This window comes from Antedon mediterranea, chromosome 9 (assembly GCF_964355755.1).
Source record: "Antedon mediterranea chromosome 9, ecAntMedi1.1, whole genome shotgun sequence".
In the NCBI taxonomy this organism is placed as follows: domain Eukaryota; kingdom Metazoa; phylum Echinodermata; class Crinoidea; order Comatulida; family Antedonidae; genus Antedon; species Antedon mediterranea.
In genome coordinates, this window is record NC_092678.1 from 8,228,941 (window position 1) to 8,252,910 (window position 23,970).

At 33.7% G+C, this 23,970-nt stretch overlaps 2 protein-coding genes across 2 annotated transcripts in view; both read left to right on the forward strand.

The window, feature by feature from the left end:
- LOC140059189 (major facilitator superfamily domain-containing protein 3-like) overlaps window positions 1–23,970 on the forward strand; it is a 218,632-nt gene that overhangs the window by 70,467 nt on the left and 124,195 nt on the right. The gene's annotated exons all lie outside the window — the stretch shown is intronic.
- Window positions 4,149–13,524, forward strand: LOC140059286 (mitochondrial carnitine/acylcarnitine carrier protein-like). The gene is made up of 10 exons (XM_072105151.1): window positions 4,149–4,253; window positions 5,070–5,156; window positions 5,831–5,961; window positions 6,306–6,396; window positions 9,773–9,893; window positions 10,254–10,326; window positions 10,721–10,830; window positions 11,573–11,694; window positions 12,460–12,550; window positions 13,307–13,524. Exons 1-9 carry the CDS (start codon window positions 4,149–4,151, stop codon window positions 12,520–12,522), a joined length of 903 nt encoding a protein of 300 aa, XP_071961252.1. The 3' UTR covers window positions 12,523–12,550; window positions 13,307–13,524.

The following is a 23,970-nucleotide window of genomic DNA, read 5'->3' on the forward strand; positions in this document are numbered from 1 at the left end:
TGCAGACATTTTATTGTCATTTTTTATTCTATATGAAAGTTTTAGTGTCGTGGTGGTCTTGGAACACGTAGTAGTGAGCGATGAAAACCTCTTGAATTTCAGCCAAAAGGATGAAACCGGCGACACTCGCGTTGTCGAAACACTATCTCTTTGTCTATCAAGACAACTCTACTGTAAAAACTGTAAATACAGACAGACTTCCTGTAGCCTGTTAAAAATAGAAACAGAATAAAATATCCATTGGTCTTTAAAGGTAGCTCGTCAGATTACACAGTAAGTTAAAGAGGTCCAAGTCAAAATGTTTATGGGACTGTAATTATTGTGATACCATTGTATTGTTTTGAGGAAGTGCAGACATTTTATTGTCATTTTTTATTCTATATGAAAGTTTTAGTGTCGTGGTGGTCTTGGAACACGTAGTAGTGAGCGATGAAAACCTCTTGAATTTCAGCCAAAAGGATGAAACCGGCGACACTCGCGTTGTCGAAACACTATCTCTTTGTCTTTCCAGACAACTCTACCGTAAAGACGGTAAATACTGACGACAAGAAATGTAATGTCTCTTCTTGTAGCATTTTGTGGTGAATTTTAGTCTTAAGGATATCATAAGAATCCAACTTTGTCCTTATTATTTCTGCATTCTTTTTGTTCTGTCTAATCCTTCCTGAATTTTTGCATTACCCCAAATGCTGATTAAATCATGGGTATTTCAGATTTTGCAATTTCTGCATGTATAACCTTAGCGTTAGAACTCATAGAAGCTGTTGTATCATAGGCTTGACCTCTTCAGTTTGAAAGTGATATCTTATGAATGTCCAGCGATTTCCTAATGGCATCGCTTATTGCCATGCCAGTTGTTCTTTCTAAATGGCACATGTCTAGCAAAACTTTGCATTTCTTTGGGTTGGATGGGTCGCTATGATATCTAGGAAACGTAAGCAGACAGATAGTACCTCTTGTCCATGAGAGCTGGTTTTGTCCGCCATTAATGCAAAGTGTTTGTCAAGGCATTTCCAAAATTTATCCCGAATTAAATTTACCGTTATGGTTATAATTTCGTTTTAGGTTGTTTTACTTGTGTACCTGGCATTCTTGGGTCCAGACACAAGATATTCTTTCAACACAGGATTTGACTTTGCCAATAGGCGAAGAACTGCAATAAAATTTCCCTCATTGTGTGTTTCTAGTTTTGAAAAATCAATCAAATCGTCTCGATGTCCACGCAATACTATGTGCTGTTTTGCACATAGTAGCACAGAATCGACAATAACTGGCAAAGCAAAACTGTTTTTTTGTGATGATCGTTCACTTATTTGAACATCAATTCTTTTATCAATGTTACTTGCTTGAGAGCGAACAGCTAATAACCGTTCGCACATAGAGAAGAGCGATGAAAACCTCATGAATTTCAGCCAAAAGGATGAAACCGGCGACACTCGCGTTGTCGAAACACTATCTCTTTGTCTATCCAGACAACTCTACCGTAAAGACGGTAAATACGGACAGGCAGTAAATTTAATGCCTCTGCTTGTAGCCTGTTGAAACTAGAAACAGAATAAAATATCCATTGGTCTTTAAAGGTAGCTCGTCAGAGTACACAGTAAGTTAAAGAGGTACAAGTCCAATTTTTATGGAACTATAATCATTGTGATACGATTGTATTGTTTTGAGGAAGTGCAGACATCTTAGGGTCATTTTCTATTGCTTATGAAAGTTTTAGTGTCGTGATGGTCTTGGAACACGTAGAGGAGAGCGATGAAAACCTCTTGAATTTCAGCCAAAAGGATGAAACCGGCGACATTCGCGTTGTCGAAACACTATCTCTTTCTCTATCCAGACAACTCTACCGTAAAGACGGTATTAAATACTGACAGACAGGAAATTTAAAGCCTCTGCTTGTAGCCTGTTGAAACTAGAAACAGAATAGAATATCCATTGGTCTTTAAAGGTAGCTCGTCAGAGTACACTGTAAGTTAAAGAGGTCCAAGTCAAAATGTTTATGGTACTTTAATCATTGTGATACGATTGTATTGTTTCGAGGAAGTGCAGACATCTTATGGTCATTTTTTATTCCTTGTGAAAGTTTTAGTGTCGTGATGGTCTTGGAACACGTAGAGGAGAGCGATGAAAACCTCTTGAATTTCAGCCAAAAAGATGAAACCGGCGACATTCGCGTTGTCGAAACACTATCTCTTTGTCTATCCAGACAACTCTACCGTAAAGATGGTAAATACTGACAGACAGGAAATTTAATGCCTCTGCTTGTAGCCTCTTGAAAGTAGAAACAGAATCAAAATATCCATTGGTATTTATATTTCAGCCAAAAGGATAAAACCGGCAACACTCGCGTTGTCAAAACACCATATGTCTCTCTAATTTTTATGCCGTTACGGTTATAATTTCGTTTTTGGGTTGTTTTACTTGTTTACCTGGCATTTTTTGGTCCAGACACAAGATATTCTTTTAATACAGGATTTGATTATGCCAATAGGCGAAGAACTGCAATAAAATTTCCCTCATTGTGCGTTTCTGGTTCTGAAAAATGTTTTGCACATAGTAGCACAGCACATACGGTAAATGGCAAAACCAAACAGTTTTTTTGCACATTTTGTGATGATCGTTCATTTATTTGAACATCAATTCTTTTATCATTGTTACTTGCTTGTGAGCGAACAGCTAATAACTGTTCGATGCTTTGCTTACGGTAATCCTTTTGTTCACGACTGTCTAAAAGTTCTTTTGATTTATTGTAGTTTGTGAATGGTGAAACTACAAAAGCACCCAGTTTATCTTTTTTGACTAATGAAAAAAAATAAAACTTTGAATCTTCCTCCTTCCTCAAACACGGCAAGATCTCTCTGCTGAGATCTCATCTGCGCATGCGTGACTAGACCGTTGTGTAGCTTGTCAATTATGCTTATCATTCCAAGCATAGCTACTGCGTTTTTAAAAGAAAGATTATTATTTCACAACGCTCATTCTGTTGTTGCTCAATGTTGTTGCAAAGGTTTATATTTTATAATAAAACAATAGAAATTGTATAAAACAAATAAATAAAAGCTTTCCTACTGTAGCTACCCATTAAATAAAATGTAACTTATTTAAACAAAAAGGACCAAGATTTCTGCTACATGAAATCGCAATCGCCTATAAAATAGCAGATCCATTATTACTACTACTATTATTTTATTATTATTATTTCTTCTTTCTTTAAACTGAAATACACTTTCAATACAAATGTACTGATTTACTTGTTTGATACTACATAAACTGCTGTTGTTTATATTCTTTTTAAAATGTATTGTTTTGTATGTATGTGTTCTATTATAACGAATAAAAGACTGTTGAAAGCAACGTACTAAAAACCAAAAAAAATCTTGACTGACTTTATGACAACGTTAAAAATGACTAAATATTGATTTCAAAACTAGTTAGAAAAACAGGATATTTACACTTTGCATTTATTAATTTTTTAATTAAAATTCTGAAATTTTTGCTCCTATGTGGGATTGAATATTTTAATGTTTATTATGATTTTGTAGTTAAAATATTTAAACAATAAAAACTATTTGAAATATTTTCATTTGGATCCTAATATTATAGAAGTATACTACTGTACAGTCCACTTGATAAAGCAAACCATACGTTTGCCAAACATTGTTGTAATGTACCATTTTTAGTACTTTCGATCTATTCACAAAATGTTCATCCATTTTATATACATTTTAAAAATACAATTATGGTAGGGCTATAGGCCTACATGTGCAATTGTGTAAATTTAATATTATATTTTCAAGTGAAAATGATTATAAATATCTTTGTGATTCAGTTTTAAACAAATTTTAATTAAGCTACAGAGGTATTGTTTGTTAAAGGATGTTATATGAATATATTTTTATTGATGTATGTTTTTTTCTATTTTCTTTTGTTTAAATAAAGAAGTAATAAATTGTGAACTTTCAACTGTATTTATTTATGATTTGCCAGTCAGTAGTGTCAAAGAAAAAAACAGTGTTGTGTTCAATGGACAACACGCTTGAATAGATTTAAGTTTTAATGAGCGGTCATGCGTGAGTGGTCATGTACAGTATGCATGCAATATAGTAGCAGTATGCCTTCAGCTGCTAACAGCTAAACTACTGAATAATATGACAGGAGAAAAGCGACAAATAAGTCTACCAAAGAATCTGATAGCTGGCGGCTTTGCTGGAATTTGCCTAACATTTGCTGGCCATCCGCTAGATACTATAAAGGTATTTCAATTTTAATAATAAGAATAATATTAAGAATTCACAGAAATTTGTGACAAGCAATAGTTTAATTGCCTTTAATACTACGTTTTACATGTTTAGTAATGCACAAAATGAATATGTTCAAGTTTAAAATAAAAATCTAATTTTATAGTAAAGTGTCTGTCTGGATACAGTGGTGTCAGCAAAGTGCCAGGACCTTCATTGTAAAGGTTACAGTACCAACATATAAAATGAAGTAAAAATCTTTACGATAAACATTATGCGCGATAGTTTTGAACATCAATTTCAATTTAAAAAATACAGTAGTACACAGTACTAGTACATTAGAACACTTTGAATCCCTCTATTAAGGGGACAATTTTTCATGAAACAAATGAGGGCAATGAAGACTACGTCCAACCCCCATTCAAAGGATACCCCTATTAAGGCAAAACTTTTTTTGGTCCCAAGGGTGTCTCCTTAATAGAAGTTTCTGTAAATTAGCACTGCTTAGTTCATATTTAGCCTATATGGGTCATTGCCAAAAACACAACTACTCTAAATTCATTACATTTTAAATCTCATCAGCATACTGACATACTAGAATTCCTGAACTGTCATTTCAGCCAGGGTGGTGTGAAGGGGAAGGAAGGCAATTAATAAAGGAATTCAACCCTGGGGTCAAAGGTGAAAAGAACATATATACAGCTGCAACTGGGTTAGACACTTTGGGCATTTATAGATGGACTGTTAATAGTATTATAATAATGGGTACTATATATATTATTTAATTGTGCAATAAATATTCCACTGAAATCTTCCATTTATCGTTCTAAGGTGAGACTTCAAACACAGTTGAGTACAGGAGAATCAAAACTTTATAAGGGGACATTTGACTGCTTCAAGAAAATAGTGACAAAGGAGGTACAAACAATTTGTTTATTAGATCTTAAGAATTAACATACCTTTCATAAAGAACTCGATAAATTGCTCGTTAAGAGAATAGGACGTGTGGTGCAGTGTGTTGGATGAATTCAACGCTTGCTTGTATCCAAGATACTTTATTACATTATGAGAGTATGTTGTCCATTCGTGTTTGATTAAAACATATTATGGCAAAACATTTAACTGTAGGTTGATAACAGCATCAGAAGGACGAGGCAATACGATTAAAGTATCTTGGCTAAGGATGCAAGCAATATGTCACAGACAGGTCTCAAACCCAGGCCTATCGCATGCTAGCTTAATATTTCTTACCAAAAGACATATCACTCTGTGAAAGGTCTATACAGCAATCAGATGAGAACCAGTGTTTAAATGTAGTAAGGCCATAATATGGCCTTACTACATTAAAACTCTGGTTCTGTTTATACATTGCTCATGAAGAACTTGGTACTGTAAAGTGAAGCCACATTCTGATGTTTTTAGTATTTAAATTTCTCAATTAAATTGCCTCTTTCTTGTTTATAGCTTATGCCACTACTAGTAACATTTTCTGATTCCTTTAGATATTAAGTTTTAGTAATTATTGAGTCCTTCAGATAGAATATTAAGTTTTATCAACCTACAGTTCAATGTATTTTAAATTAATTGTTCAGGGTATTAGAGGTCTGTACAAAGGCATGGCAACCCCAATTATTGGAATAACAGTTGTATCAGGTGTTAATTTTTTTGGTTATGGTTGTGGATTAAAACTTCAAGATCCAAGCCAGCCAAATAATCAATATGGGTAAGTAGGCACATTCATATCATAATGATAGTTTAACACACTAATAAATGAAAAGCCATTTACAAGAAATCTAGACCTTCTAAATCTCAAGATAATAGCGTTTATCCCCCTATGGAGGATGATGTTGTATTGTTTTATGTTTCAAACCTGTTAGTGGCGGTATTTATCGCTGTTGGTTTTGATTGAATAAAATAAAATAAAATAAAATAAAATAAAAATAAAATAAAAAATAAATTTAATTTATTAATTATTCATGATGTCCCATTCTCCTACTAAAATACAATTTTGAGGTGCAGTATTTGAAATTGTGGGCGTATTGTAATACTTAGTCACTTTCTTTACAGAGCTGGTCAATTTTTCGTAGGTGGAATGGTATCTGGAGTGTTTAAAACACTATTGGTTGCTCCAGGAGAAAGGATCAAATGTTTACTACAGGTAATTACAGTGGTTTCCAACTTCCAAACTATAGAGGGTGCTATCATTTTTTTTAAATACATGCAAACGTAGAGGGATGCCAGATGCCTTCCATTGTGTAATAATAATAATAATAATAATAATTTATTAGGAAATGACACCTTTGCATCGGTGGCACACACAGAAGTGGTGCATCCAATTTAACATAATACATCAAAACAATACATTATATGACGGATACAGGTTCTTAAACTGTTTGCAAAAATATAAAAGAAAAATCATTACCAACATGGTAATATAGGTACTGTATTAAATTGTCCTACAGTATCATAGGTTTGAGTTGATAAAGAGGTATATCAAAATAAACATAAAATATAATAAAGAGTTTACATTACAAACCATTGTGTTTCAACATCAGGTACTGATGACCTATAGTTGTTATCACAGGTGTATACTATTTACAAATCTAAATACAAATATATAAAAGCAACAATACAAAAGAAAAACAATCTATATATTGGGAGATTTAAGTTCTGACCGTTTCTCCCATGCAGCTCTTGTGTATTGTTTACAAAACAAATCAAAAAAGGTCTCAGATTCTTTACAAATCGCGATAGAATCTCCACCTAAAATATACTGTAATTTATCATCAGCAGTTGCTGTTGTGTAACGATTCCATGTGTCATAATCATTACAGAGTACAAGATTATTTTGTAGATTGGATAATTCTTTCATTCTAATATTATCAAATGCTTTACAGTTTAATAAAAAATGTTTAATGTCTTCGATTTCGCCATTCCCACATAAAGTACAAAGACCGGACACATCATTGGACCATTTATAAGTTTTACAATCTAAAGGTAGAGTGTTAGATCTTAATTTAAATTTCAGACTTGTCTCATAAAAATGTGTTTTATCAAGTAAATATTTTTCTAAATTAGGGAAAGGTTTCAATTTTGAGTATAAATTTAATGAGGTTTTTTGCATTATAGTATTTGACCACTCTGATTTATATGATTCTGACAAACATCGCTCGACATTGCTAACTGAGAAAGGAACAAGAGTTAAACTATCATTATCAAAAACATTGTTGTAAAAGCCTATATCTGTACATTTTTCAAATATGTCAACACAACTACTAAGAAATTTATATTTTAAACGATCAAAGTCACATTTCAATTGTAGCATAGAATTAAGTACAATATTAGGCCACCTGTGGTCATCCATAGTTATAAAACGATTAAATAATTTAACTCTGGACAGTTTGTGTAACTTGGATAATGGAACCCACCCAAGGTCACCATAGAGTGCCTCTTTTGGAGTATACCGTGGAGCTTTGAGAAGAAAGCGGGCCATTTGCAATTGCACTTTCTCTAGGTCTTCGTTATCCTTCTTGGATTTATTATACCAAATGCTACAAGCATAATTTATTGAAGGAATTGCAATGGTTTTCCACAGTATGTTTCCATAGTACACCCGGTTAAAGTCATCAAGGTTAGCTATGATACCTTTGATATAAGCTATAAGCCGGTTGCCCTTTTGGATAACATGTTCATAATGTGAATGTTCACTCATGTTTGAGGAAATATAGACCCCTAAATATTTATAACTATTTACTTCTTTTATCGATTTTTCACCTAATTTCCACTCTTTATCTTTATTTATGCGTTTTCCAACAACCATGACATTTGATTTTTCATGATTAAAACCAAGTTTCCATTCTTTGGCGAATATATTGGCAATTTCTAACATTTCAGTCATTTCCCTTTCATTATTAGCAATCAATATAACATCATCAGCCCAGAAGAGCCCTCCCATCCAGACACCATTCATTCTTACCCCGAAGTTGCTTTCACGAAGAAGTTTAACAAATTCATTAATAAATATAGAAAATAAAATTGGTGAGAGTACACACCCTTGTTTTACTCCTTTGTGGATATTAAACTCATTAGTCATGCTTTCCCCCACTTTTACTTTTGCTTTAACATTGTCATATAGTGAGCTTATTATTTTCCAAATTTTCCCTCTAACTCCCGTATCCCAGGCACATTTTAGGAGACCATCACGCCATACACTATCAAATGCTTTTCGGAAGTCCAGGAAAGCTAGATGTGTAGTTTTACCTTCAATTGAACGACAAGATAAAATGCTTTTCAATGTAAAGATGTGATCTTCACAACGGTGATAGGCTCTAAAGCCTCCCTGGACTTCCGAAAGTACATTTTCTTTTTCAACAAAGCAAGATATATACATTGAGATTACTCTATTAAATATTTTGGAAACACAAGATGTTAATGAGATGCCTCTATAATTATTTAGGTCTTTACGATCTCCTTTTTTAAATATTGGTACAACGATACTCATATTCCACTCACTTGGAATTGTTTCTAATTTGATAATTTTATTAAATAAACAAACGAGTGATGCCGCTAAAGCGTCTCCACCATTTTTTAAAAGCTCATTGGTTATTCCATCAACTCCCGGAGCTTTATTATTTTTAGCGATTGCAAGTGCCTCAATGATTATATCAAGGTCTATATTAATGTCACATAGTAAATTTTCGTCATCGTTATTATTACCTAATGTATCAGAACGCATCTCATCAACCGCCCGCTTCGTTAAATAAGTAAAACAATCCTAATTGTTATTAGCCTTACCTAAGTTCTCCCAATACTCTTTAACAAAATAAAGTATTTTTCCTTTATCACAAGTAGTTTCATCTGATTCTGGGATTTTTACACAATTAATGCCTGATTTACTATGTTTGTCATTAGACCCTTTTAATATGTTCCAAAAGTCCCTACAGGATGGTCCTCCTTTATTAGCAATCTCTACCGATTTATTTACCCTAGTTTCAGTAATTTTCTTAGATATAACTTTTTTGGCATGTATCCTTTTTTCTTGATAATATTGCCACAGATTATCTGTGTGAGCACAATTGGGATCTAATTTAACTGAGCGTCTATGAGCACGAGCAGCCTCTCTTCGTTCTGCTATTGCTTTTTGAACTTCATTATCAAACCAATGTTTACGTTTTTTACTTAATTTCTTAATACCAATACCATCCTTACAGCTGTGTGTTTTGTTAAAACTATAAAGATGGAAAATGCTAACACATTTTTTACCTACTGTATAGCGTTAGAGTGAAAATAGTACATTTATCCACAATCCACTTTGTTTTTTTGTATTTACAATTGGGAGAAATTGTCTCTAACAAGACGACAGATCACTCAAAATTTCTGGAAACGCTTGCAATTGTCAGACTAGAGAGAACTGTTAGTTAATTCAGTTCTTCTTTCAGTTATTCTCTACAGCTGGATTATAAAGTACACTTACAGTAAAACCCTGAAGAAGATCTAATGATGAACACATTTCATCACACTTTTTATTTTTATAGATGCAAATTGATTCAGCAGTTGGAAAAAGGTATGCAGGCCCTGTAGATTGTGCAAAACAGTTATACAAACAATCTGGTATAAGAAATGTTTTTAAGGGAACCTTTGCTACATTAGTAAGAGGTAATATAATATTTCATTCCTAACCAAATTGTTTCTATAATGTGACCAGACATTATACAATTTATTTATTTAGTTAGCGCCTTCCTGTGCTACATTTCGGTGTCGGTGAAAGAGAAAATAATATAAGTAATTTAAAGTCATTTTGATCCTAATTGTAATTTAGCAGGAAATTCCACCAATAAGGTTGTGAATGAACTCTTATGCGACCTGAAGACATAGACAATATGGTTGCATTTAGCTTATCATAGCAAACACATTTTTCGCCAAAAAATTACTAACAAATAATTTGATTTTTATTTGAAATTCTGCTTTGTAAATTTAAGTATATTGTATATTGAACTTCATCATTATTTTATTTAGATGTCCCTGGAAGTGGATTTTATTTCATTACATATGAACTAATGAAACAAGCACTTACACCAGAAGGGGGAAGGTAAGTTATTAAAAAAAAGTTGACTGTATTTAGTATTTTATTCATCATATAATTTGTTAATTTCAACCCTCCCAATACCGGAATACTCTCCCGATACCGGAATACTCTTCCGATACCGGAATACTCTCCCGATACCGTAATACTCTCACGATACCGTAATACTCTCCCGATACCGGAATACTCTCCCGATATCGGAATACTCTCCCGATACCGGAATACTCTCCCGATACTGGGCTGATCTAATATGTACAGTTTTCTATAAATTATGGTATGCGAAATTTTTTTTTAATGGTAAAGAAAGAAGTTGGAACCTTTTGTACCTTAAAAATAGTAATAAATAAATCCACTCTGGTCTTAAAAACTTAACATATCTATACATTTGTTTGTGTTGAAGTTCCAGTAATTTAGGAGCTGGAATGGTTCTGTTAGCTGGTGGCACAGCTGGAGTTGCCAACTGTGTTAGTACATATGCTGCGGACACTCTGAAATCAAGATTGCAAACAGGTATGTTTAGGGAAATTACAATGGGAAAAGTGTGTGTGTGTTTAAATATGATGTACACAAAAGGGGATATTCAAGGGTGCGAGTCAAAAACTATGATACAGTCCAAAACCATGCATGACATCCAGTCATCTCAGAGTTAGAATCTAATTTATCTGTGATGATGATGAGAACAATTGATGCAAGTTAATTACTCAACAATAAACAATTAATTAGATAATTATATCTACTGTATGTAAACTATCAATCATATTCTTCTGTATTTGTTATTATTTTATGATATGTATTTTGTGCCAATAAAGCTATTGGTAGTCAATTGTGTATTTTGCTATAGGAAAGGTCAAAATTCATGTAAATTAGTGTCTTCTATCTATTGTTCTACAAGTTATTTAAAATCGGGCAGGGAGAATAATATGTGGGGCATCATGGAATACCCCAAGTAGTAAAGTCAGATACCAACTTAATTGGAAAACATTTTCTGAAATGCAAACTGTCTTGGCAGACTGTCACTTTAATGTTGCTCTGTCTTTACCTAAGACTTACATATAAAGGTCCACTTGAATGGAACAATCTTAGTGTTGACATTTACTTACGACCCTAAAATCATTTAAATTTACGTATATGTAAATGGTATTTACATATACGTGATTAAATTATTTAAGAATTCAGTTTTTTAAATCTATCTATATAGTTATTTTATCGGTTCAAAATTACGGTATATATATATTCATCTTTGTTTCCACAGCTCCTGAAGGGCGGTATCGTAATCTACTTCATGTATTCACTTCACTATACAAGCAAGAAGGGTTCATGTCCCTTTTTCAAGGATTTTCTGCTGCTTTACTTAGATCATTCCCAGCAAATGCTGTAAGCTATATTTATTATTATAGACTCTATTAAGTATAAAAATAATGGTACTGTATTACCATAGATATACTACTGTATAAGATCTAGAGGACAAACTACGCAGACTAATGCCAACAAGGCCATCTGTTTAAAATTTTCATTTCATTTTATTAGTATTTAAAAATAACAACACCATTCTGATTGGCTGAGTGCCATATTGGGCAGTTTCTCTCCAAGGTGAATTACTTTTTGAGCGGTGGTTGTGTTGGGAGTTCTTTTTAATAGTATGCCTATAAAAATGCTGACCCTTATTATTGACCATGCATAAATTATTGCTACAGTATATTAATTGTAAACAGCCAATTCTTATACTAAGGTTGTTATGAATATCTAAAAATAAATCCAAAAGCAATGATCAATAATGTGTCATCAAAAAGTGGTTACTGTTTGGCCACAAGACTTTCTGTACTGTATCTACTAATATAGTTTTCCAGTATCATGGATATATTCTGTAATACAGCGTCACATGTGCCTGTATAATATCATTATGTTTACGGTTAAGGTATATGACGTTGATATAATAAAGAGTCACATACGATATTGTGATGATACATATGTGACACTTCCGATCACAGAATTTGTTACGGTACAAAGAATCTAAGTCGTTTGAAACATTTTAAACACAGAAGTAATTTTGCAAATAGCATATTATAATATCTTTCATCACAACAATGTTTTGCAAATACAAACAAATATATATTGATATTCAATTTATTATCATTTTAGGCCTGTTTCTTAGGATTTGAATTTGCATTGAAGATTCTCAACTGGGCCGCACCAAGTTTATAACGGCGTTCTCCCAGCAACATTATATTTTGTAAGCATTTATACATTTAGCTTCTTTCCTTTATGAATATCTTTATTTTGGTGAAGTTGAAATTCATCAAGTTTGACATTTTCGATTGGCAATTGAGTAATATTACTTTCTGTTTAGTTAGTATTTATTCATTATGTAACATACATGGTTATGTCGTACATAACCAGTCAACAAATTGTCTTATTTAATATTTCCAATCAAATATGCCAATTAATATTTTGTTTGATGTCCTAATCATCTTTATTGTCAAAATGAAAAATCCCGGTATTGTCAATATTAGTCAAATAACTTTTAGAAAACACAGCAAATTCGTCTACAGTATTTCCATCAAATAGAACGGAAAAGATTGCATAAATAACTAGAGAGTGAACACAAATGTAGTCACAGCTCAAATAGCAATCCAACATGGCGAGGGATCACGGAATGGCAGCATTAGATATGCCCCTATGAAGTCATGTACCACTATGCCTTTTAGCACTGTTTTATTGTTCATTTCACAATATGCACAGCACCAAACGTTATTTTGTTGTCTATATAGTAATATAGTACATCTTCATGAATATCGCTGTTGTTTAATGTCTAGTCGGAGTTCTAAACAATTGGATCAAGATTTTGTCACATATAGCATGTCATACGTAAACGTAATCTAAAATCTATCTTTGGACAAAACCTCTACTTAATGTCATATATGTGATATACACATACTATTATATAGATATTAAGTTATACATTATTATTTTTACTTTATGTTTAAAGATACGGGAGGGTTAGCAATGGTTTTCTGCGATACGGTACTGTATCTTTCGCCACAGAGTTATTTTTAACTAATTCATCCAGACTTCTAATATTTGCCACAGTACTGACGTTATGGACAGTCTGATCACATACATCACTCTGAAACCTCAGGGAGAGTATCATTTCTAATTGGCAATACTGATCTGCAATACAGGCATTTATTTTTCTTTTTCTACATACTATGTATTTTATTATTTATGTAAAGCAATTTTATCTAATAAATTAATGTAAAAATTATGTAATAAAAATGAACGTTCATGATGTACTGTGTATATGTAGTATTATTGATATTGTGTAGCTAGAATTACAATGTTTTATACATTGGTAAATTAACGACAGAAAGTAGTAATTTACAGCAGTGACAGAAATGTCCATTTTCTTACAGTATCTCATCTCTTCCCTCATCACTTTTCCACACTATAGTTTTCCAAGAAAAACCTGTGCCGAAGTTGCTGCTTATTTTTCTGTGTTTTTCAACTCGTAATTATGCAACAACATTATGGTATTATTTTATTGTAATCATTGATGCCGCCAGAAACAGTTACTATAACTTTTATTTCTAATCAGAAATCTTAACACACTATGATATAACACTATTATAATTGTTCGAAGTAATGCATTGTTTTTATTCCCATTTCTCATTTACTAGTGTTTAAATTGTATTATTTGCATACCTCCAAATACCTTTAATTCTTTGAACCAGAAGCTGCACGTTTATTTTTTTGGATGGATAACTTTATTTTTCGTATGATGCTTCTTAATTATTTCCTTTTATTACCTTTCATCCTTTTTTTGAGAGACACCAGACGGTTGAATATTTCCTTCACCTCACCACTCGTACTCACCCCGACGTAATGGAATGTTCTTTGTGTCACGTGTGTAAAGAATGCATATACCAAATGTATAGCGTGTAACAATATTGCTCATCTTGTTCTAACATTAAAAACTGGATTTGTTATAATTGCATTGATACTTTATATCCTTTCAATAACATAATTGATGACGTTATCCAGGAATCATACATCCAAGGATGGCCCAGTTTCTCCACAAATAGTTGTTGATCCTGGTAGCGCTGTTGATAGGCCTATATCAATAAAAACCAACAAGTTTCTAAATCTGGAAACTGACTTATCCTTAGGAATTTTCTTCTATTTTTTTGATAATCGTTACAACATTATTTTCATATCCAGGTGGGTTATTTACATAATACATACCTTCCATTCGTCTCACCTTGGTTATTGAAGTTCCGGTTAAAATTAAAAACTCAAGCTGCACCCGTCAAAGTTATCTATATATAAATTTACGTAAGGGCAAAATTCGGTAAATCGCGCCTTATTTCTAGAATTTTTACTCGATGGTATATAAAGTTGGTTCGTACTCTCGGTACTGATTTTAACCACCTGATGTAACCCTGTTTACTAATTAAATTAAGTAAGATAATCCGTTATTGACGATTAAAACGAATTTAGGTTCAACGATTTGCCCCAAATAGGGGTGTTTTCCGATCGTGGTATACACTGTCTAATGGATGTCCATCTTGAAAAATACCCGCCACAAAAATGCGAGGAGGCTTCGCATTTTCCTATCTCCTCCTACGATAATTGTTTTTAATAGCTGAAAACTGGTTGAACAGCTAGAGTACAGCATCATAATGTTGAAGACTGGCCGATTTTCTTTAAAAAATACTATTTTGATAGATTTAATATACGATTATACAAATGTATTGATTTGCGATGAATGGAACATCACAATCTCTCAGTCTGCCAGAGTTTGGTTTAACACAAGTAGGTAAATTTATGAGCCCTTGGTTTGACACATAAGGTAGGTAAATATATGGGCCCTTTGGGAATAAACTTGCAATACTTTTATTTGACAATACTGTAAATACCTATTAACTATTTTTGGTCCTCATGTGAATCGAACATTTCTTACTGTGAATGTTCGTACTGTTAGATGTAATATAAAAATATATACAAATAAACTTTATTACGGAGATTGTGGTTAGGCTCTACTGTTAGATATATAAACACATTATTATATACAAATAAACTTTATACTGACAGTTCCTTCTCAACGTTTGTATTAATTAATAATTACCAATAATATAAACGTCGTAGTGGTGTATCGTGACATGTACTTTAATATTTCAATCGAATATGACAGTGACAGTTTTAACAAAGTATTAAATCGCAAATGTTTTACTGTATTTAGAGGTATATTATTTATAGGCCTATAAAACATGAACAAAATATTTCGTTACTGAGTGGATAAAGAATATATTTAAAAATTGTTCCTCTTTGTACCTATTCGCGTTCCCATCCCTCAACCCTAATGTTACATACAAAACACAATTGGTTTCTTTAAATGAGTCCAAATCAAAAATTTGGACTCATTTTGTGATAAGTTTCTCCTTCGGAAGTAATTCCCAGGGTGCTAATTTTAGTTGACTACATAAATCATCGTGTCTATTTATTCGTTTCTGTAAACGACAATGTATTGTAGTCCTGCGGTACGTACATTTGAAATCGCCAGTTTTGTTACGCTGAAATTACTGTGTATTCGAGAACCATCTGTGGGCACGACCTAGATGGTACGCGAGCGAAGCGAGCGTACCATCTAGTCTATATATAAATTTACGTAAGGGCAAAATTCGGTAAATCGCGCCTTTTTTCTAGAATTTTTACTCGATGGTATATAAAGTTGGTTCGTACTTTCGGTACTGATTTTAACCACCTGATGTAACCCTGTTTACTAATTAAATTAAGTTAGATAATTAGTTATTGACGATTAAAACGAATTTAGGTTCAACGATTTGCCCCAAATGGGGGTGTTTTCCGATCGTGGTATACACTGTCTAATGGATGTCCATCTTGAAAAAAAACCGCCACAAAAATGCGAGGAGGCTTCGCATTTTCCTATCTCCTCCTACGATAATTGTTTTTAATAGCTGAAAACCTGTTGAACAGCTCGAGTACAGTATCATAATGTTGAAGACAGGCCGATTTTCTTTTAAAAAAATACTATTTTGATAGATTTAATATACGTTTATACAAATGTATTGATTTGCGATGAATGGAACATTCCAATCTCTGTGGGCCTGTTTCTATAGAGCAGAGAATACGGTTTTGAATACCGTTCTTTTCAAGAACCGTTTTTTCTTGCCAGCAGAAATGGGTCCCCACAAAAAACCACAAAAAAGAACCGATCTTAAAAACGGTTTCAAAAACCCCAATTGATTGCGGTCTCGATCGCAAAGAACCGTTCTGAAACCGGTTTCCGCGGAGCAATTTTTAGCTGCAACACAATCGCGGTCTCAATTTGACCCCAAAAACTGAACTCTGCAGTCTGCTGCACTGGGATGATTGCGGTCATCTCGCAGTCAAACTCGCGCGATAGGACCTAGGCCTAAGTCATTTTTATTTCTCTAGATAGTGAGTATTTTATTTAACTAAAAAATGTTGACCGATGCCATTACGAGGTTCGTAAAAAATATGTGAAGGAAAGAAGATGAGGGGACTTGTCGGGAGTCGGAAGATAAGACTCACGTATAGGCCTACATGTTTTTAAGAATATTGTAAAGCGTGTGAAAAATAGACGAGTTCAACTTGACAATATCAGAGGGTGCGACGTACCTATACTTTAACCAAGGACCACAATAACGTTTCAGGAAATAATTCCCCCTTCTATGATGAAATGGATGCTATTTCTTGGGTATCGCGCTATGCGAAAAAAAGTAAACATGACCTCGATCAAATCGCGCTTCCGCTTAACGAACTGCATTGTGGTGTATATAATGACGTCATTCACAACGAACGCACATGGACGGAACCGGTTTTATTGGAGTAAAAATTGAGCTGCAACGCGATCTTTATTTATAAACAACAGCCGAAACCGGTTTCCAAAAAACCGTTCTTTTTTATTTTTCAATAGAAACAGGCCCTGTGTCGTTCCACAAGTGTCTATTCCCTCAGGCGTCGTTAAGGAAAGTACTGTATACTCATAACAGAAATTCGATCCATTTTGTTTTCAATCTGTGCTGCAGAGGTTGGATATAATTTTTTTAAACGGATAATGAGCTAGCGTTTTCACTCGCCGTAATTTAATATTTATTACCGATTAAATCGAATTTATGATTTGCCCCGAATAGAGGTGGTTTTCACAAATTGTTTAACATTATATATAAACATACGTCGTAGTGTATCGTTACATGTACTGTACTATTTCAATCGACTACGACGGTGATAGTTTCAACAAAGTATTACATCGCAATGTTTTACTGTGTTTAGTGGTATATTATTTGTAAAACATGTTAATTAATATTTCGTTACAAAATAAAGAATATATTTAAAAATTGTTCCTCTTTGCACCCATCCTCATCCCCATTCCTCAACCATAATGTTACATACAAAACACAAATTAAGTTTGTTTAAATTTGACTTAAACAATTGGTCTCATTTAGTTTCTCTTTCGGAAGTAATTCCCAGTGTGCTAATTTTAGTTGAGTACATAAATCACAGTGTCTATTTAATCGTTCCTGTAAACGACATATATTATTGTCCTGCATTATTGTACATTTGAAATCGCCAGTTTTTGAACGCTGACATTACTGTGTATTCGAGAACCATCTGTGGGCACGACCTAGATGGTACGCGAGCGAAGCGAGCGTACCATCTAGTTAAATAAATTAACACAAAATACAATAGCACCAGAAGTGTCCAATTTTTATGTTTCGTTGTATATTATGCCTTGAAAGTGTATACAATACGTATTGTTAAAATATTACTACAGCAGTATTTCTGAATCATTGATTCAGTATATTACCATCTCTCTCTCTCTCGCTCTTTTATCTATTAGTTATCGGCAAAGTATGCCTATGGAACGCCCACACAATTTCTGGTGGATTTCAAATCATTCCTTTCAATATTCAAGATAATAATTATGATTATAACATGATAAATGATAATCATAATAAGATTCAAATGTTGGAAAATTTCTGGTTTCATCTTACCTCAATAACCCTACTAGAAGTCGATTGTCAGTGCTGTATCACATACCACAATATTTGCCCAGTAGGCCTATAGGAAAATTCCGTAATATAGCATATCATATGTATCACATGTTTTGCCTGTATCATGTTATGTACCGTAAGGTTTTAAGGTTATGGGTTAGGTTATGGTCTATGAAACTAAGCGATACATGTTGTGATGCGTATCGTATTGCAGAATTTTTCTACACTGGAGAAATCTAGATGCAGTACCGAGATCAGGTGTCATACACACCCTTAATTGTTTTTGTAAGAATTATTCTTCATTCAATGATCCTGAACTCATTGTATAATGCAAAGCATAATAAAGCTATCTCGTTAATTTTAAGAATATTATGTGTAATATTGGACGAGGCCTAACTTATGATTTATTCCTTTAGACTACGTTATTGGAATATTTTGAAATAATGTGGTCAGAATAAATTCCATGACGTTTTCGTTTAGCATTAAATCTGCGTGATTTGCGTTATTGTGACTTGGATTTGTATAGCATGCGCTTCAATGATTTATAATAATTAAATTTAATACAGTGTGTGGGTTGTTATATCATATTTGACTGGTGCTATTTAGTCTGGTATTGTTCAGTCTACAACAGAATGTGAAACCTTTTACTAAACACCAAACTATTGAACCAGCCTACAATCGTCAGTAGACAGTACAAGTAGTAGTAAACAGGTAAAGTACAAACTTATAGAATAATGCATTTATTTCCTCTAAATTACAATATTTTAACAGCAAACCTATTTTAATTTATAAGTCTTAATTATTTTCAATAGTTAATGCAACGGTATTTTAAGATTTAATATTTCATCCAGACATGCATGTTAGACTGTAGGTTATATGACAAAAATAACGACAAGTGTAATATTGTAATATTGATTGCTGTTCATTCCTTCGTTTTTAAAAAGACATTAAACAAATGAGGACATTTTGGTCAGGTTGTGTAGTTGTATTTTGAACTTTATAAAATGTTAATCCAATACCCCGTATTTCTTCCCTTTATAGTGTTACTACGGTTACCGTTACTACTGGTGTTACTGTCATCTTGGATATTAAAGACCTACTCTCGTAATTAAAGAATAAGAGAAAATAATTATGGCAGATTCTACAACTAAAGAAAGGTTTGCTAACTTGATAGCTGATGTCAGTAAGTGCTATGACGTTGAAAGGTACCATTGGTTAAGATTTCTACTATTTGATTACTTAGATGTGGTTGACATTACAAATACAGGTTTTGTTGGATATGATTTATTCAATAAACTCGAAAAAAACGGTCACATTGAATCTACTGACATTAGCTTACTACTAGAGATTACGGAGCTACTGGGAGTGAAGCATGCGATTAATCTTGTTAAAGGGTACATGGATGACAACGGAGTTCAGAAAACAGACGAAACAAAGTTATCATCTTATCGCAAGCGATTGTTTAAGGCCATAAGACAAGTCGATCCAGATGAATTGCAAGTGATCATTGCTTTCTACGGAATAAGCATGGACTGCATCAACATTTGGGATGTCGTTCTTCAGTTGGAGATTGAACAATATCTCGCAGATAAACCGGAAAAAATAAAAAAGTTTGCAGATTGTCTCGGAACAATTGGAAAAGACATGCTAGTTGATAGTGGTATGCATTTTTCTTATTTAAAAAATATAAATATTATTTGTTAATTTTTTTTAGAGATTGAATCATGGTAATAATTTTAATAGATATCCGTTAATTGCGAATTATTACCAGTATTTTTTCAGGCATTGTGTTCAAATTATTTAAAGAAAAACACGAAAAAAAGAGTCGACTATACACTGTAGGCATAATATCAATACTGGCCATAAATAATGATGATAACTTTTCAAATTCGTTAATATAAGTGTCAAATTAAAGTAACCGCAAATCTAATAATCAATTGCACGTACCGGATATTCCTTAATTTACAGTTGTTCTATTATTGTTTTGAGGCATAAACAACCATTAGATTTTTAACAAAATTAGACAGAATGCATTGCGAGAAAGAAGAGAAAATGTGTATTCGAAAGCCTTCTCATGTTTTCTCATCTCATCTCATCTCATAGCCTATTTCACCCACTGCTGTGTGAAGGCCTTCTCCAGCTGTTTCCATTTAGTTCTGTTCCTTGCCGATCTTTCCCATGTTGCTGTTTCCATGTACGTTGTTATGTCGTCACGCCATCTTCTTTTTTGCCGTCCTCTTCTTCTTCTCCCTGTCCTCGGCTGCCATTCATTCAATCTCTTCGTCCATCTGTTGTCGTCTCTTCTGGCTATGTGTCCTGCTGTCACGAACTCCTCTCACGTATGTTTCCGAGCGGTTGAAAATACTTTAGGAACTCCCTTGTGACATAAAAGTATACACACAAAATCCACAAAGTTGTAAAATAACTCAAAAACAAAGCTTTAATTTCAATCAACTTCAACTTTCAACAATCCAGTAAGCACTTTAAACAACAGTTTCACAATAACTTTACAATATAATATCCAACCTCTAATCCAACCTCTAATCCAACAACCTTACAATAGTTTACAACCCTTTATATACAAGATGCTCCTATCCTTCTAGATCATTCTTTATACTTCTCATTATTACATGATTACAGTTTCTATTAATAGCACTTCTGGAATGTTCTTGATTGTTCTTATTAATTATACATGGTTTAAATCAAAACATCTTATTCTAGAATGATCATGTAAATACTATGTTACTCTATATGTTAGGGAATGGTAATTTATTACACTCCCCCCTCTTTCTGAGCTCAAAACTCTTTCTTGGAGTTTTGAGGGGCAAGTATACACGGACGTGGCAAAATATAACATTTCCGACCTAGAAACCCTGTTTAATATATGAATATAAATTCAAACTACATTACGTGAAAACTAAATTCTCATTAAAACAAAATGTAAGAAACAAGTAACTTATAAACATGAAAACCTATTTTGTCTATTTGTAAAGTAACCCTTGCTTTAAGTTAATGGTTTTCGTGACAATCCGTCAGCATTACCATTAGAAATACCCCTTCTATGTACAACAGTAAAGCAATAAGGTTGTAAATCAAGACTCCATCTAGTTAGTCTTTTGTTTGTCTCTTTCATTTCAACCAACCATTTGAGTGGTTGATGGTCAGTAACTATCTTAAATTTTCTGCCTAGTAGATAATATCGCAGACTTTCGACAGCCCATTTTATAGCTAAACACTCTTTCTCTATAGTTGCATAATTCTGTTCCCTTGGGAACATCTTACGACTAAGATACAATACTGGATGGTCAGTACCATCAGGACCTAGTTGACTAAGTACTGCACCTAACCCTCGATCTGACGCATCTGTTTGCAGTATAAACTCTGCATTAAAATCTGGGTTTCGTAACACAGGGTCTGAACATAACGCCTGTTTTAACTTTACAAGTGCATCTTCACACTCAGGCGTCCATTTGATTTTATCTGGATGTTTTTTCCCCGTCAGATCAGTTAGAGGTGCTGCAATGTCAGCATAATTAGGAATAAACTTTCGGTAGTATCCTGTCAGGCCAAGAAAAGATTTAACATCCTTCTTAGTTTTAGGTTTTTCCCATTGTACTACCGCTTCTACCTTAGTCTTTTGAGGACGTATCATTCCTTCTCCAACTACATACCCTAAATAATGCACTTTACTATGTGCGAAACTACATTTTGCAGGTTTGACTGTCAGATTAGCTTGCTTGAGGGTCCGAAAAATGTCCCTAAGATGATGGATATGACTTTCCCAGTCTGGACTAAATATTACCAGATCATCCATATAAGCTGCTGCATAAGATTCTTTCTTGCGCAACAGTTGATCCATCATTCTTTGAAACGTTGCAGGAGCCCCATGCAAGCCAAATGGTAAATACTTAAATTGGTACAAACCCATTGGTGTTGAAAAAGCAGTATATGGTTTTGACCGTTCAGTTAACGGAACCTGCCAGTAACCTTTACATAAATCTAACTTTGTTATAAATTTAGCAGGACCAACCCTGCCTATTATTTCATCTATTCGAGGCATTGGATATGCATCAAACTTGCTCAAGCTATTCACTTTTTTGTAATTTACGCAAAAGCGAGCTGTACCGTCCGGCTTTGGTACCATGATATAAGGAGAGGACCAGGGACTGTGAGACTCTTCTATAACCCCAAGTTCCAACATAGATTCTATCTCTTCTTTTACTTTGCCTAACTTAGCCTGAGGAATTGGATAAGCTCTTATTAATCTAACTGGGTGTACCCCTAGGTTCATTTCAATATCATGCTTTATTACAGTAGTTTTTTTTTTGGCTTATCCTGTAACACTGAGTCAAATTCAGAAAACACCTCCGCTAAATCTGAAAGCTGAGATTCATCTAATCCTTCACCAGAATCTAAGGTTAAATTGGAACTAGAAATATTTGACCAAGAAATGTCCTTATCCTGACCCTCGTCTTGTCCAGTTACATTATTTATAGCCAGCATAGCCTCAATGGTTCTACGATGAAATTGTTTTAAAAGATTTATGTGGTAGACTTTTGACTTTTTCCGTTTATCATTAGTTTCCACCTCATAGTTTACTGGACCTAGTTTCCTTAAAACCTTGTAAGGACCTTGCCATTTTGCCTCTAATGCATCGTTACTAGATGGTAAGAGTAATAGGACTTCATCACCTGGACTAAATTCTCTACAAACAGATTTCTGATCATATTTTTGTTTTTGCCTTGTTTGGGATAGTTCAATGTTTTCCTGGACTAGATCTTTCATTGAAGTTAACCTATCTCTCATTTTAACAACGTGGGAAACCACACTTTGAGGACCTGTCACCGTGCCTGTCCACATTTCTTTCATTATATCAAGTGGACCTCGTACCTTCCAACCATACAATAATTCAAATGGAGAGAACCCAGTTGACTCCTGCGGTACCTCCCTATAAGCAAATAATAGGTACGGAAGCAATTTATCCCATTCTCGGGGATCATCCTGAACAAATTTTCTAATCATAGCCTTAAGGGTGCCATTAAATCTTTCCACTAATCCATCGGTTTGTGGATGGTAGGGAGAAGTAGTCAAGCCCTTAATTGAAAGTAACTTATAAATTTGACTCAACAACTTAGAGGTAAAGTTAGAACCTTGATCGGTTAAAATTTCTGTTGGTACCCCTACCCTGGAAAATAATTTAATCAACTCATCCGCTATCTTTGGAGCTTCAATACTTCTCAGTGGGATAGCCTCCGGATATCGAGTTGCATAATCACATATAACCAAGACATATTTATTTCCTGTCTTACTCCGTGCTAGTGGACCAACAATGTCCATAGCGATTCGGCGGAATGGTTCACTGATTATTGGCATAGGAATCATCGGGGCCTTCAATTTAGTTTTATACTTTGAAGTTTTCTGGCAATTTTCACAAGTGTTGCAATATTCGGTCACATCCTTTCTAATACCAGGCCAAAAGAATCTCTGCTTTATCCTATCTAATGTCTTTTTCCTACCTAAATGACCTGCCAAAGGAATATCATGTGAGACTAATTGCTCTATTGGTTCTATCTGGTGTTTAGTGAAAACCAGCCTAAATAAAATTCCATCCTTACAG